The 15,101-nt window shown below is 44.6% G+C and overlaps 2 protein-coding genes, 1 long non-coding RNA gene and 1 other non-coding gene across 6 annotated transcripts; 1 reads left to right on the forward strand and 3 right to left on the reverse strand.

The window, feature by feature from the left end:
- Positions 1–327: 327 nt before the first annotated feature.
- On the reverse strand, positions 328–10,212 carry ppp1r18 (protein phosphatase 1, regulatory subunit 18). Of its 3 annotated transcripts, XM_035182839.2 has the most exons (5): positions 9,894–10,212; positions 5,544–9,549; positions 2,245–2,464; positions 1,040–1,104; positions 328–630 (listed from the first exon to the last, which is right to left on the reverse strand). In XM_035182839.2, the coding sequence occupies exons 2-4, from the start codon at positions 9,489–9,491 to the stop codon at positions 1,061–1,063; spliced, it is 4,212 nt and encodes a 1,403-aa protein (XP_035038730.2). In that variant the 5' UTR covers positions 9,492–9,549; positions 9,894–10,212; the 3' UTR covers positions 328–630; positions 1,040–1,060. The 3 variants fall into 3 exon arrangements, with proteins under 3 accessions (XP_035038730.2, XP_035038731.2, XP_035038729.2); XM_035182840.2 differs by lacking the exon at positions 1,040–1,104; XM_035182838.2 differs by having other exon boundaries at positions 328–1,104.
- Positions 10,213–11,134: 922 nt separating this feature from the next.
- nrm (nurim) lies at positions 11,135–14,846 on the reverse strand. The gene is made up of 4 exons (XM_035183726.2): positions 14,612–14,846; positions 13,267–13,460; positions 12,860–13,036; positions 11,135–12,483 (listed from the first exon to the last, which is right to left on the reverse strand). The coding sequence occupies exons 1-4, from the start codon at positions 14,760–14,762 to the stop codon at positions 12,157–12,159; spliced, it is 849 nt and encodes a 282-aa protein (XP_035039617.1). The 5' UTR covers positions 14,763–14,846; the 3' UTR covers positions 11,135–12,156.
- LOC118125282 lies at positions 12,250–14,143 on the forward strand. Its single transcript, XR_004698813.2, has 2 exons — positions 12,250–12,408; positions 13,273–14,143. It is a non-coding gene; the product is annotated as an uncharacterized LOC118125282 (long non-coding RNA).
- Positions 14,344–14,416, reverse strand: trnak-cuu. Its single transcript has one exon. It is a non-coding gene; the product is annotated as a tRNA-Lys (tRNA).
- Positions 14,847–15,101: the final 255 nt, after the last annotated feature.

Here is a 15,101-nt window from a genome sequence, read left to right on the forward strand (position 1 = left end):
AAAAAGGGTATTTTGGGGGGAATTTCTGTTTTATACGATATCAACAAATGAAAGAAAACAGGAAACCTTTTTTCAGAATTATTTATTAGATTTTTGTTTCTCTCGAAGCCAGCTTCTCTTATCCTTCATATAGGAAAAAATTAATTTGCAAAGAATGTGCACATCATTTATATCACACACGTCTTCTTTTACCAATTCAATTATTCATTCACAACAACATTATACAGCCAAAAGTCAGATCAGCTGCAATATAATGTTAATCCAGTTATAAAGACTTCTTCCTCTCAGGGACTTCCACTCACATAACTCTCTCCACTTCCACAAAAATAACAAAATAACACCTTTATTTTAATCCACACACACTTTAACTGTTACGTTTCCAGAGTTGTTTATTGAAGAGTCAGGCTCAATTAAACCCCCCATGAGACAGAGACCCCACACATTGCACCAACACCCTTTCCTGCAACGTTCAACACGACCGCCGCTGAGAGGAGGTTTTTTTTCCCGAAAGGCTTCAGACGTCTTCACGAACTCATCTTTCACATCATCCGTACGAGCAAATCCGGCAGGCACATGAAAACAGATGACACGAACATCACTCTTCTGTGCGGAGGCAGTGCTGATTTTCAACTTAGAAAATAACGAACAGAGAAGAAACTATCAAATACATTAACTAAAAAATAAAATCTTCAATCAGTATTTCCATATATTGCATAGACAAGCGACCCACCATCGCCCGACAGTGCACACCTGAGGGTCTTTTTAAATATTACAAATGGGATTTATAATATTTTTGCAATATGTACCATTCTTATACATTCACATTTGTCCCCCCCCCATTTCCCTGAAAATAAACTAGGTCATATTTTCCCCAGTAAACACAAATATGTCTTTTTTTTTTTACATCTGGATAAATCAACTGTACATTTCTTACTCAAAAGTTTTTCATTTTGATGCTATATCTAGGTACAATGAACAAAAAAAACAACATTACAAAACACTCAATAATTAAAATGAAACCAAACATGATAACAATCACATTAAAATGTTGGTGATCTCATCACAAGGGCAATTTTGGCGAAGAAGACCGAGGGCAAGACTCATCTGGAAGACAGAGAGATGGAGGTGGAAGGTAAATAACGGGAATCTAGGATTTCATGTTTCAATTCGGAATCTGATTTGATCCCATTTACCAACAGCGACATTTATGGTTTTGTGAGAACCATAAATACGATACCGTTCCATTTGTTCTCCAAAAATCAACAATCATCATTTTATATATATTTAATATTGCTGCATTTAATGTTGCGTGGGATTGTTAATGTGCATTTCTTCCCTATGCTGAGCTTGCCCACACTGCGACCACTAAGAAAAGACTGAAAACTGGCCAGTTCATCTGTTTAAAGGACAAGGCTGCTGTTATTCCAAATTTTTCTTTTTACCAACAAACTCGATGGCATTAATTATGTTAAGGCCAAGTCCCAGTCAGGTGCATAATTTTTGTGCTTCTAGTTCGACTGAATGAACTCGCCAAACAGCAAACTGTCCAAAATGAAAGCAGCAACTTGTTTTACCGATAACTTTAAAACTCCTCCGTCCAAGTATATGAAAATGTTTGCATATGGGTCAGAAGTTGATGATATTACAAATAGTTTGCACTTATTCAAAACAGGCTTTGTTATTCACAATAAGCTCAGTACAGAGAAAATAAAAGGTTCGTAGAGTTTTCTTTTAATTGGCTCTTTTCAGAATTCACTATCCTGTCTGTATAGCAATTAGTTAATTGGATGATACTGAAGATGTGGCCTCAATCTTTAAACAGGTCACAAATATATTGTTTCAGAGTAAACAGCCCATTCATTAAGGACTTTATAGCTACAATTGGGACTATTTTTTGCAGATTGATTTTGTATTTGTTGTGTTAGTGAGTATGTGGGTTTAACAGAGTGCTCATGTTCTCTGTAATGAAAGAACATGTGGTTCGACTCCTTTATGTGTCTTTACTGGAGTTCTATGGCACAAAGGAATAAGATACATCAGGTTTACTTGTTAGTTGGATAAATTCATTGTTGGTTTTGGGCTTTTCATGGAGTTTGTAGAAAAATATAAAATAGCGCCATCCTCATCCTTTAAGTAAAGTCTGTGGGAACTTTCCCAGCAGAGCACAGAAGACTGTGAGAAATGTTGACAAGCAGAACAATCATCATTACACGCTATGTTTTTTGAGAAGAGGGTGACACTGACCCACTCTTAGACCTCGTCCTGTCGCAGTCCCAATGTTCCTTGTGCTCTTGGACACGATCATTTCTCCGTCCATGTCGGCCTCCTCCTCCTGGGCCTCGTCCCCCTGCAGCCTCTCCGTCCTCCCCAGGTCGGGAGGGTGCGGGACACACGCCAGCATGGAGGTCTCTGACGGGTACTCACAGACCTGCTCCAGCCGATCCTCGTTGAAGCACACTTTCCCCTGGAAACACGAGAAGGGGAAATGGTAAATGGACTGCACTTTGATGTGTGGACCGGAGGAGCGTGGACTCAAACCACCCACGAGCTGAGATTATGCCTTTAGCTCCAGTCAGCTACATTTGTGTAAACAAATTTGCTGCCACGTGTAAAGCACTTTGGTTGGAGTTAAAAAAGGCTTCATTCTTATAGTGTAGTCTGTCTTCTATTCAGATAATGTGAGAAAAATGTGGCTATAAATTTGCTAGGCTGTTTCTAAAAGGTGTGTACTGTGACCAAAAAATTGCATGAAAGAAGCAAAGGAAATTAGAAAAACTCAAAGTTAAAATACACATTTTCTGCAGAATAATCACTATATTTTTTAGACCGACATGGTGAACGTAAAAACAGTCTGGAGGAACTGAGTAGTGCTTACGCTGTCAGTGTAATGTTAACTGACAGCATGAGGCTTAACACAGCAGAAATACTCCCTCTGTGAGAGTGTTTACTGACTGAACACTTCATGCACTGAGTTATTAATCATTCAGGGAAATTCATATCATATTGAGAAAGTACGTGACACGTGTTCAGTTGGAGAAACAGAAAAACCAGGTCAGATTGCAGCTTCTCCTCAAGTGTTGAAAAGGAAAACGAGATGTTTCAGATTCTTACGTTGAGTTTGTTTACTCAAAGGTCAACATGCAGTAAACTGACGGACAGGAAGCAGCAGCACTTCCACAGTGTGCCTTACAACAACAGCAGCCTCGACTTGTAAACACACCCGGATGTACAGAGCCAGGCTGGGCAGAGCCTGAGACCTGCAGACACCAGACTGCACACGCTCTACAAGTCACTTCACCCTGGGGCTGTGGCCGTCTGCAGAGTAGTGCAGATAATAGCTCTGCATTAGAGAGGCTGGGCCAATCATGGTCAGGCACAGGAGGCTAATCCTCCCTCCCTGAACCTGATTAACCCAGGCAGCACAGCAGGACAGCAGAGGCGACCAGGGAGACACAGAAACTGAAACAGTAGAAGAGACGGAAAGAGGGAAGTTTGAAGCTATATTATATAACTGCAGTTCTTCTGAGTTCAGGAGAGGTTTCACCTTTCAAAATGCATGCATCTGTAGCAGAAGAAGACAAAGTGAATATTTAGATAAAAGTTAATTTCAACAAAAACAAAAACAAAAAAATCTATTGGGGGATTTTGACAAAAATAATTCAGGATAATTTCAGGATTTGATGCACAAATGTCCAAGATAGAAAGCACATGTACGAGGAGAAACTTCAGAGTAAAAGAGGACGACGAAGGCGGGGAGGAAGCAGGTGAACTCCCCCACCCCCCACCCCCATGATGCCGTGGTTCGGTGGGGGGAGGAAAGGCGACCTGACGTCAAAGAGTCTGAAGGGCATGGATGTGAGAGTGACAGGTGGTCAGAGAATCACCGGGTGGTCAAAGAGGAATTAAACGACTGCGTTCCTGAAACTAAAAAACAAACCGTGACGGATGAAACTAAATGTTTAGTTATTTCATTGGGAGTCACTGTAGATGGGAAACCTGCGCCTGCAGAAATACATTTACAAGGAAAAGCACCAAATCTTTCTGACCTATAGTTTCTCTTTCGCTCTTTTAGTCGAGTCTTTTGACACCTGCTAAAATGGCACAGATTTAAAAAAAGGGACACCACGTCACTTCCCTATGTCGATCTTTGTCTCTTGTTTGGAGGAAGTGCAGAAGTTTTAAAGAGGAAGTGAGCAAAAACAAGCAGCTTTTAACACAAGCCTTTAATCGCCCTTAATCCTCTCAGTATGACTGTCAAACTGTCATTTTTCTCTGCCCTGCCTCTCCTGGCGGGTGTCAGACCTCCATCGAGCTTTTTCCTCCCGTCTCTCTGCAGCACCCTTCTCTGTCTTTATTCTCTTTTCCCTTCGCCCGTGTCAAACTGTGAGTGGGCGGCCCGCTGTCAGAAACACTCAGGCGTGCAGTGGAAGGTCAGCGTGGTCAAAAAGTGTTTGCCAAGACTCCAGTCTAACAAACCAAACCCCTGCTGTACAGCCAAGAAGATACAAAGAGAGATTTGTCTGAGGGGAAGGGAGGGCTGACTCTGCAAAAAGTGGCAGAATTGGTGTGAGGGAACGAGGAAGCAGCCCGCAACGCACTCAGATGCAGACTGAGGGGAAACTCTCAGCAGTTTGACAACTCCTATTATAGGAAAATGGTACTAAAAAAACAATGCAATTCTTCTAACAGGCTGTCAGGTGCAGTAAAAGCCATGAGCACACCATCCTGTGTTCACAGGAGAGTCAGGATAACTTCCACTCAGGAAAAGAGGAAACACAAAGTCCTTACGTGAACTTTAACTACAGCAAGATTCATTTGCAGTTTCAGCTGGCAGGTCTCAGAATGAATTAGTGTAAATACCAGAGAGGTTAGCTACAAAAAGAAGAGACGGAGGAAGGAGCTGGCTGTGTCTCATTGTGGTTTCCTACTCAACTTGTCTGTCAGTGACGTCTGCAACGTTCCTGTGAACTGTCTGTTTCTGCAGAGGAGTGAAGATGAAAACACTGGTCTTTTGTTTTCGTTAGGCCACAAAACAAATAGCTTCAATTACTGCGGACTAAAGCAATCTGCTGTCGAAGCCACTGCTTACACGTGTTGGGGTGAACATGCGTAGGGTGGCGAATCCAAATCAGGGGCGTAAAGTCAAAAGTCTGCAAAGCATCAGACTGCACATCCGAGTGGAAAAGCAGATCACAGCGGGATTTTATGGCTAAGAATCAAGATGTCGTGCTTGATAAGGCTTTAACCGGCTTAGGTCGGTCTCTGTGATCGCACTTCTCAATCAAAAGGGATGTTCTCCCAGTGAAAGGGGATTCCGCTTGACGACCGGGGGGGCCGTCAGACAGGTGACACAAGGTGACACCGTCTGGACCACCTACGATAACCTGTAGTAGGGGAGCGACCATTTTTGCAGTCTTACAATTTTCGCACAAGGACATGGCAGAATTATTGGAAGAGGACGATATGTTCTCTGAGTTTTGGTGACAGTGTTTGTATCATCAAGAGGTCAAAGGCCAAAAAGAAAATGTGCAGTTTCTACTCACCCTTTTCGGGGTCCCTCTGTTTTTGACCAGGCAGGACTTCTCCAGATTTAGATATCCACCGATCACCTTGATCTCCTCCGCTGTCGGGTACTTCTTCTTGATTGGCTGAGCCACAGCGGGGTTTGTCTGGGCCTGCTGCGATGGAGTCTTTGCAGGACTCGACCCAGCCGATGATCCCGCTGAGGGTGCGGATGCCGTCCCTTCGCCTCCTCCTCCAGCAGCGACAGGCTTCTTTGGTTTGATTGTAACGGTGGCGCCTCTCTTCACTTGGCCCCCAGAGGCACTCCTGATGGAGAAGAGCGTGGGCGACGGGCTGTGTGATGGAGACATGCTGGGAGACTGGGAGGGAGACGGGGAACACGGGGAGGAGGCTGGTGTTGGGGCCGTATCAGAGGGTTTCAGAGCATTGTCTGGGGATTGGCTTCGGAAAAATGAGGGGTTAACAGCGACGGTTTGTTTGAGCTGAGCTGTCGGAGAACAAACACGTAGAGGCGACATTTTGTAGTTTGATTCTGACTGATCCTTCTCCTGGCTTTTGACTTCGTCCTTCACCTGCTGCTTTAACCCTCCTCTGGGGCTTTGCTGCCATTGTGTCTCTTTGTCCCTCAGAGGATTGTTTGTTGACTTCAGCGCTTCCTGCTCTTTCAGCTGAAACTGCTCTATCTGTCGCTGTATCGTCTGAACCCCAGAGACGTCTCCACCCGGTAAAGTTTTGCCGTCCCCCTGCTGTGAGTTTGATATGTGGGGCGTCACTTTTACAAGATGCACCGATGGACAGGTCCTGTCCCTCAGGCACAAACCTGATCTTGAGCCGACAGTTTCCAAGTTGTAGATCCGGCTCATGGCTGCAAGGGAGTTTGGATGAGGGGGCGAAGGGGAGAGAGCTTGTGTTGGATCGAGGGGTGATGTATATTCCTCTACCTCCTCGTCCGACAGCTTTTCCTCCTCCTCACTCTCCTCTTCTCTGCTCTCGCGTCGGCCCCCGTGGCTCCTCAGCTGTTCCTCTTCATGTTTCAGGGGCTCGTCTTCATCCTCAGATATCAGAGAGCCGTCAGAGATAACTTCAGCAGCAGCAGCGGCGTACCCGCTTGATACTTCCTCTCCTCCGGCGGCTTGTGAGTGTGGGGCTGAAACAGGAAGCTGAGGGCAGGTTTTCAACACTTCCTGCGTGACGTCAAATGCAGCCGTGGCTGACTGCGCTGCTGCTTCTTCCTGTGCAGTATCTGCGTCGACCAGCTTCTTCCGTATATGAGCTGCAGCTTCCCACTCTTGCTCTATTTCAGTTCCCCTCTCGTCATGCATGTCCCCAGCTGTCGGAGTATCACTGTCCTCTGCAGCCGCGCTCCCCTCTCCATCCCGTGTCTGTCTCAGCCTCTCCAGCCTCTCCAGCTCCTTTTGTCTGATTTTCTCTCGCAGGGACTCGATGCGGCTCAGGGGCTTCCCGATCCTCCAGCTATCCCTCCTCTCGACCCCTTGTCCTCCTTCCCTGTCTCGGCCCTCGTCGTTTTGGACGGCCACCTTTTTTCTCTCCACCACTTCTTCTGCGACATAAAACACAGTCCTGGGGATTTGAATCTCGAGGGGACCTGGAGGCGCGACCCTTTTTGGAGATCTGGGTGTTGCGTCCTGGACGAGACTCTCTGATCCGACATCGCTGTAATGCTGTCCATCCTTCCTGCACTCCTTGGTCAGTTCGTGACCTCTGTTAGGCCTTTCCCCTCTCTCGTTGCCATAAACAGTTGTGTCCCCTATTTTTTCTATTTTACTGATGAGCTCCTCTGTGTGCTGAGACAAAACGGAGTGCGTAGGGAAGGGTCCTCGTGGTCCAGTCCACTCGGCCCCTCGTTGGGGGTCTCTGTTCCTGTCTGTGACTGTGCAGAGCAGACTGGAGCACTCGGTGAAAGCTGACTCATGTCTGTAGTGAGTCTCCGCACTGAGGCATGGACTCGTCGTGTCTGCTGATGCGGCCATGACGTAACTCTGCGTCGCTTCAGCTGGGATTGCGCTTTCAAATCCATCTCCTCGTAGAAAATCCTTTTTGTTGCTAACTTGTGCCTCAACTCTTTCCTCTGGGTCGTTCTCTACACTCAGCTCTCGCTCTAAACTTTTCTCATCCGCCAGTCGCTTTGCTTCTCTTTCAGCTCTTGCTTTCCCATCCTGCCTGATTGGGACTCTTCTAGCAAATGAGATGCCCTCTGTGTTTTTGACAGACGCAACCGTGAACCCCTCATCTCCGTCTCCATTACCGGACCTCTCTGCCGCCCTCTTATCAATGGGCTCGACTCTCTTAGCTTCACCCCTCTGTTGGATGGAGATGCACATGTCGGCGTCATTCCTCCTCTGCATTGATCCTGCCTTTTCATCTGTTTTCACACATCCATCCTTGTGTTTTCCCGACTTGTCTAAAAGCCATGCGCACCCCATTTTGATCTTTGCCGTGGCGTCCCTCCCTAAACCTGCAACATCCACCCACGCTGCCACGCTCTTGTCTGAGTGTATCCTCTCACGCAGTTTCCAGTCGTAACACCTTTCGTCATCTAAACCGTTCTCCTTTGCACAGATGACTCGATCAGAGAAGCTAAATGAGCGCTTTGGGATGCCTTTCAGCGGCATATTCCTCCCGTCCACCTTCCTCTCCTCAGATTGTTGGACATCTTCATCGGAGTATTTTCTCCTCCCAGGCCGGAGGAAGTTATCAGAGCTTTTGGATCGAGATGGCGGTTTCGGGAGCTCGCCGAATTTGCTCAGCAGCTGGCTGACCCTCCCTCCTCTCTCAATAAACACATTATCCTCCAGGCTGCCTGTCCTGTTATCCTTGATAACTAACGCCTGGCCCCAGGGTCTTTCTTTCTCCTTCCCAGGCTCTTTTTCTCTGAGCCAGGATATGTCTGTCCTGAGCTCCCTGCTCTCCCTCCTTACATCCATGCCGCACTTCATCTCTCCATCCTCTCTCCCTTTTCCTCCTGTACTCCTCTCCTCGGGGGTTGTCGAGGGCTTTATGATCAGAACCTCAGAGGCTCGGATCTCGGTGACGCTCCCTCCTCCGGCCAGGATCTCCCTCAGGTTCATCTTCATCCCTCTGTTCCCCTGGTGATCCTCCTCTGGCCTCTCCCTCTCCCCCTCCCTCCATCTCCCCCTTCTCTCGTCATTACCCTTCCTGTCCTGTTCGATGATGATGATGTTGTCGGCTCGGATGGTTCGCAGACAAGGGACATGGGGAGAAAACGATCCAGATGGTGAATCTGTTTCTTTCTCCTCCTCGTCTTTTCTTACTTTGAGGAATTCCCTCTCCCTCGTTACATCTTTAACCGACTCTTTCCATTGGTTTTTATCTTTCTCCCATCTCTCCCTGCTATTATCTCTTTCTCTTCCCTGACTCCTGTCCCTGCTTCTCTCTTTTTCCCGTCCCTCACTTAAATCTCTGAACCTCTCGATTTTCAGCTCTATGTCTCGTCCTCTTCCTGAGTCTCCATCTTGACCCCTCGGGCTGGATTTGTCTTTCTCCCTCTCGGACTCGTTCCCTACATCTGCATCCTTGCCCTTCCTCCATGCACTCTGCGTGCGAATAAATGGGTTTTCATGGAACGGCACTATAGTTTCCACAGACACCTGACTTACTGATCTGGGGTCTGCATCCAACCATAGCCCCGGATCTGGACTGAGCGACGGTTCACTTCCCAGATTGACCGTTACAGAGCTGTCTGTGTCGCTCAGGCCTTCAGAGGGAGATCTGAAATCCACCTGCAGGAAACACATGTCCCTCTCCTTCTCCCTGTCACCCACACAGTCCTGCTTTGCCTTCCTCCGCTGGATGATCCCTCGCTTCCAGGCGGGCATGCTGGCAAGCTTCTCCTCCTCCTCTTTTTCTCTCCTCTCTCGTTCCTCCTCGTCTCGCCTCTTTTTCTCCAGCAGGAGTTGCTTCCATTCCGGCAGAGAGGAGACAGACATAACAGAAAAAAGGTGCAGGGTTTCTGGTCAAAACGGTCGGCGCTGGTCCTCGAATGGTCTGCAAAAAACGGGGAATGATAAAGTAAAATAAAGTTGTCTCTGACAGTCATTTTAAATAAAGGTGTGCATGAACCAAAATAAAACTTTTGGCATATAGAAGACAGCTGAACGAACTGAGTTCACATCAAGTAATTGGTATATAATTAACAATGTTTAACAGCATATTGGAAGAGACACATCAATGCACCATCACAAGGTGTTGATCATTTCTTGCAGTCTAACTTTATCTGTTGTCTATTGGGTCTAAATTTCTAACTAATAATATCCTCAACTTCTTCAGATTAACTTGCAGCACATGATGCATATGAATTACTGATTAAAATAACATTAACTGAAACTCACCTAAAGTTTTTGCCTGGATATCACTGCATCCGCTTCGTCTTTACAGTTGTCATCTCCACTCGTGCGTCTTGGCTGTGCGTAATGCGCGCTCCGGTTGCTCGATGGAAAATAGTCCAATAACTCCGCGTCTAATCGAAGCTGTCAAAACAAGAGGGTTTAAAAACCTGAGGGCAGTCAAATCACCCCCTGACCTGCCTGCGCATCGGAGCAGGAAAACTCCTCCGTCGTCGGTATAGTAGTAAATATTTGCAGCGTCGGAGCAGCAGCGCAGTAATCCGATAATTACATTAAATTCCGTCAGGAGAGTTTAGTGCCCCACACCATATTGTCGGACCTAAGAAAAGGCGTTTACAGCCGTCTGCCCGGGCACCAACCCCCCCCCACCCTCCTCCTGTCCTCCCCCGTCTCATCCCTCCGTCCTGCGGGGGCTAATTGGAAGAGGAGGAGGAGGTGGAGGGAGGTGGAGGAGGTGTGGCTGTGAACCATGCAGGCTGTGTGAGTGGGAGGTGCAGGAGTTTACCTGAAGCAACACTAAAAACACTCATGTTGTGCTGTTACACTGAGTTTAGTCCTGATTGTTTGATTCCTGTCAACACGTGTTAGAAGAAGGTTGTTACATCCTTTACTTAAATACAAGTATAACACCACACGGTGAAAAGTGTCTGGTTACAAGTTGAGTTTGCAAAATCTGAATTCAGTGCATTTCATTTCATTAAAGAAATCAAAAATACTCTATTCTATTATTGAATATGATGCAATTTGTTGATTATTACACAAACATGACGTCTAAATGGTGTTTAATGTTGTAGCAGCTCAGGAATATTAACTAATCTACATTTTGGGTGTCTCCTGTCTTTTGAACACTTTCTGCTGCTGTTAGATTTTCCTGCATTGTATAGACTGCACATTATAGACTTCCAGTGGGTCGGATCTATTGCAGGACTTTTATTATAACTGACTGTTTTAATTTGAGCTCGCTGTACTTATTAAACTGCCAACCCAAAGTATAGCAATATTTTTATTCTGTTTGTATTATTTCTGTTGTGTATTTTTTGATGCAGATCAATAGACAGGATCAATGACTCTCTGCTGTTTTAAAGTATGTGTTAAAAAGAGGTTATATAACAGTGGAAATAAACCAAATTTAAACTTGTGTGACTATTACAAATAAGTTACAGACCAGATAAGATTACGAACACATACATTTAAACAAGAAAGGAAAATGCCACCCACCTACGTTATACCGCTTATTACATTTATTCAACATTGTCTTGAAAATAATGAAACTTTATACATATGTATATACAGCACAATACATATGAAACCAAGGATGTTACTTCACGTAACATGAACTGGGAAATAAGAGAAATACATGAAAACACGAGTAGTTAAATTTCCAGTGGCTTATTCTGACGTTACCACAGACGCACCCACGACATAAAAAATACAGCAAATACATTCACAATCTGAGAAATTGTTGTTTCCATTATAGCTATAGGTTCGTTTTGCCAGTGTGAAATCTCAATTTTACATTCTCTTCCAAGGACAATTAAAATTCAAAATCAGTGTACTGAAAAATACAGTAAAATAAACCTACTTGGCACATGGTATTTAACAGCATATAAAACTATACTCTGATAATGACATTCAATGTTCATATTCATTGCAAAAATATTTCAGCTTCAACTTTAAGTGTTTATTTTTTATTATGCATCTTGGTGACAATTTAAAGATAAATCTACATACATCTAGTTTTTGTTTAATATTTAATACTACATATTGTTTTAATGTAAAGGCAAATGTAGATATATTACTTGTACTAATTACTACTACAATTCAGTATCAGCCCAAAAAATCTGGTATTAGTGTGGCTATACGATACATGACATAACATATCCACTTTAAATTAATTCTTTCTTATAAAATTGAACGTGAAGATAAATTTATTTATAAAAAATATAACCATTAAATTGAGTTGGCTCAGAAATGTAACAGTAATAGTGGCCAACCTTCAGAGACCTGATCATCATCAGTAGTAGAGGAGGTGTTTGTTATACAACGTTCCCTGTCTGAAACCATTAAAAAGAAAATGTTGAAAAGATAATGTAAAGTAAGGTTACGTTTTTTTTATGTTCTTATTCAGCACAGCAGATTTCAGGCTTACAGAGGATCACAGTCTCTGCTGAAGTCAGTTTTACAAAAATACTTTTGGTTAGTATTAAGACAGCAGTCAGCGTCACACCTCAGCAGTCACACCTTTGCTTCACTTCTCCTTGCTGTAGCTGTCGGTGGTGTCGGTGGTGTCAGTGGTGTCGGTGATGCCGCGCTGTGGCTCGGCAAGGAGCTGCATCTTGCTCCTAATCTGGACGCAGAGGTAGGCTAAATCCTGTTTGTCCAGAGAGTGTGCCAGGGCCAGGTAGGTCGACAGAGTCCCCGCCAGCAGGAGCCGGTCCAGGGACAAGGCCGGCAGGAACCACAGCACGACACCCAGCTCCAGGCACACCGGGTGGCGGAGGTGAGCCAGGAAGCGCTGGGCGCGGGTGGACTTGTAGGAGAGAGGGTCTCCCAAACCGAGACACTCGTAGTACACCTGAGAGAGAGAGAGAGGAGAGGGTGAGACAGTGGAACCGAAATGAGTTTGAGCAACAGCACCAGGAATAAATCTCTATTTACATTTGAGAGGTTTTCATTGCCACAGATTACACTGTTACACTTAATTACATCTGTTTTATAAATATCTCATGTTGCTGTTTTTAATTAAAATGAGGACATTAATCCTGTTTGTCGAATGATGTGGATTTTTGAGTTTGCCGTTGAATTAATTGAAATGTGTGGGTTAGATAAAATAAAACCTTCCTGTAACCAGAGATGAGTCGTATATATACACACAACTCAAAGGTGTGGTGTCGTTAACATGCACACCACACACCTTAACAACAAAGATGGTAGTTTGAGTCCCTGGGTACCTGCTTGATGCCCAACAGTTCTGGGTAATCAAAGATCATGAGGATGCTGCAGATGATCGCCCAGCAGAGGAAGTGCAGAGTGAAGCAGAGCAGAGGGAACCAGATACTCCAGGGTGCATGACGCACCGACCACAGACAGGGGGCGCCAGTCACTGGCTGCCAGTACCTCATCAGGATCTAACAAAGGGGGAAATAAATATATTTAAAGCTTATGTGGTGCTATGTGTGATGAATTTAAGTATTTGCATTGAAATGTGTATTGATAATACAATAATTATAAAATCGTGACATGATTTTTTTTCTTTCTGTTTGTCCCATATAACAAACATATCCTTTTTTATTGTTATATATTATATAAACACAACAGCATTTACATACTGAGGCTATGAGAGTGTGTGTTGCTGTACCTGCAGGGCCAGTGCGGTGGTGAAACAGTATGCCGTCCGGTTCAGGGCCCCCAGCACCGACTGGAGAGCCTGTTTGACGGGCGCCCAGGCCAGCAGACTGTGCTGGGTGGTGAAGAGAGCCAGCAGCCCCACGTCCACAACCAGGGACCAGAGGACGGAGCCGTCCTGCAGCGCCTCCGCCCACGGGATGGAGTCTGAGGTTCAGGCAAACGACGGGAACAAGAGGAGGAGGGAACAGAACTGAACATTAGTTAGTTTAAATAACACATACAGTAGAAACCTACTTTATTTGAACTGTTTAATCGTTTTCTCATAACACTGTAGAGTTGTGTACATTCCATTCATGGCCTGATAACACGCGGTCATCCACGGAGCCACTGAGAACACACCACTACTGTTCACAGGCACTCAGGCATCAAACGTGTGACAGAATTTACACAATGTTCTAAATGGATTTACATCAAAGACCAATTGTCACTGCAACACAAATGAACATTTTGTCCAAATAAAATCGTTGAATTTAATTAAATTCAATTTGAGTTAAATTAAATCAAATCAAACAATTGATGTAATTTCCCTGAGATCTTTGGAAAGTGTTTGTGTTTCCACTGAGGGACAACAAAACAAATCGTTGTTGTTAGCTGGTCTTGTGTTTAGTTTTTTTGTGACCATAGTGTTTTATGGTTTGTTGTTGTGTTATGTTATTTGCCGTTGAACAGCTGGTGGTCAAACTACAAAAAAAACTTATAATGATGTTGGGATATTATTACTTTAGAGACCTCGGTGATGTCGTGTGAGTGAAATGTTTGTGGCTGCAGGAATCAACACTTTCTGATCTGTCCTAACAAATCTGATATACTCTTATAAACTTATAAACTTATTCCATGAGGATGATACTATTTGCTATTCCACGGGTAAACAGATAAATCCCAGTAAATGACACACGCTATCAGATAAAGTGCTGAAACAAACTCAAACTACTCCAATATAAATATTAAACTACGTCAGCAACCAACGCAAAAAGTAAACAGTTGGAATTTAAGCACTGGCGCTGAACTGGAAAATGAAAAGTGTAAGCGCCCAACGTGGGGCTCGAACCCACGACCCTGAGATTAAGAGTCTCATGCTCTACCGACTGAGCTAGCCGGGCGGTGCTGCCATCTGCCGGCGATCCCTATATCAACATCAAGGAAGTCAGAAGTTATTTAGACTCTTGTTCTACTTCGTTATGAATCATGTTGTTGTTAAAATCCTGAAGCTTTAACTTTGTAGTCAACAACAGCAGCAGCGGAAGCAGCGGAAGCACCGGAAGCCTCGTGCTGCGCTCCGGCTCGGTGAGTGTTACCTTGACACAGGCTCGTCTCTCCGGTGATGTTGTGGTAAATCGCCCGGAACGACACGAAGCGGATGAAGTCTGCGGCGGAGATGAAGACAAACCCGAAGTTCAGCAGCGACACTGCGCCGAGGAAGCAGCCGCGACCCGTGAGTGACGCCATTTCAATCCAGGAGTCTTCATTTGCACACTTCACCCGGTTTCTTCCGGGAGCTGGAGGCAGTACCACTTACCGACACACGGTGGCGCTACAGGGAGTTGTTTCTGATGATACATGATTAATTTATAATCATCAACGATTCAATAAAATATATGAAATTAAACTAGAGTATCAAACTAAAATATACACCTAAAATATAAATTATAAACTGAAATAATGTATTTTACTGAGTAGAATCAATGATAGACAATATTAGACTCGGATGAAGATGTATTTCCTTGTGATTGGTCTGATCTGTCAATATTTCTGAGTTCATTCAAATGTTGAAAACTAATTTAAACA

This window comes from Hippoglossus stenolepis, chromosome 17, assembly GCF_022539355.2.
Source record: "Hippoglossus stenolepis isolate QCI-W04-F060 chromosome 17, HSTE1.2, whole genome shotgun sequence".
Classification (NCBI taxonomy): domain Eukaryota; kingdom Metazoa; phylum Chordata; class Actinopteri; order Pleuronectiformes; family Pleuronectidae; genus Hippoglossus; species Hippoglossus stenolepis.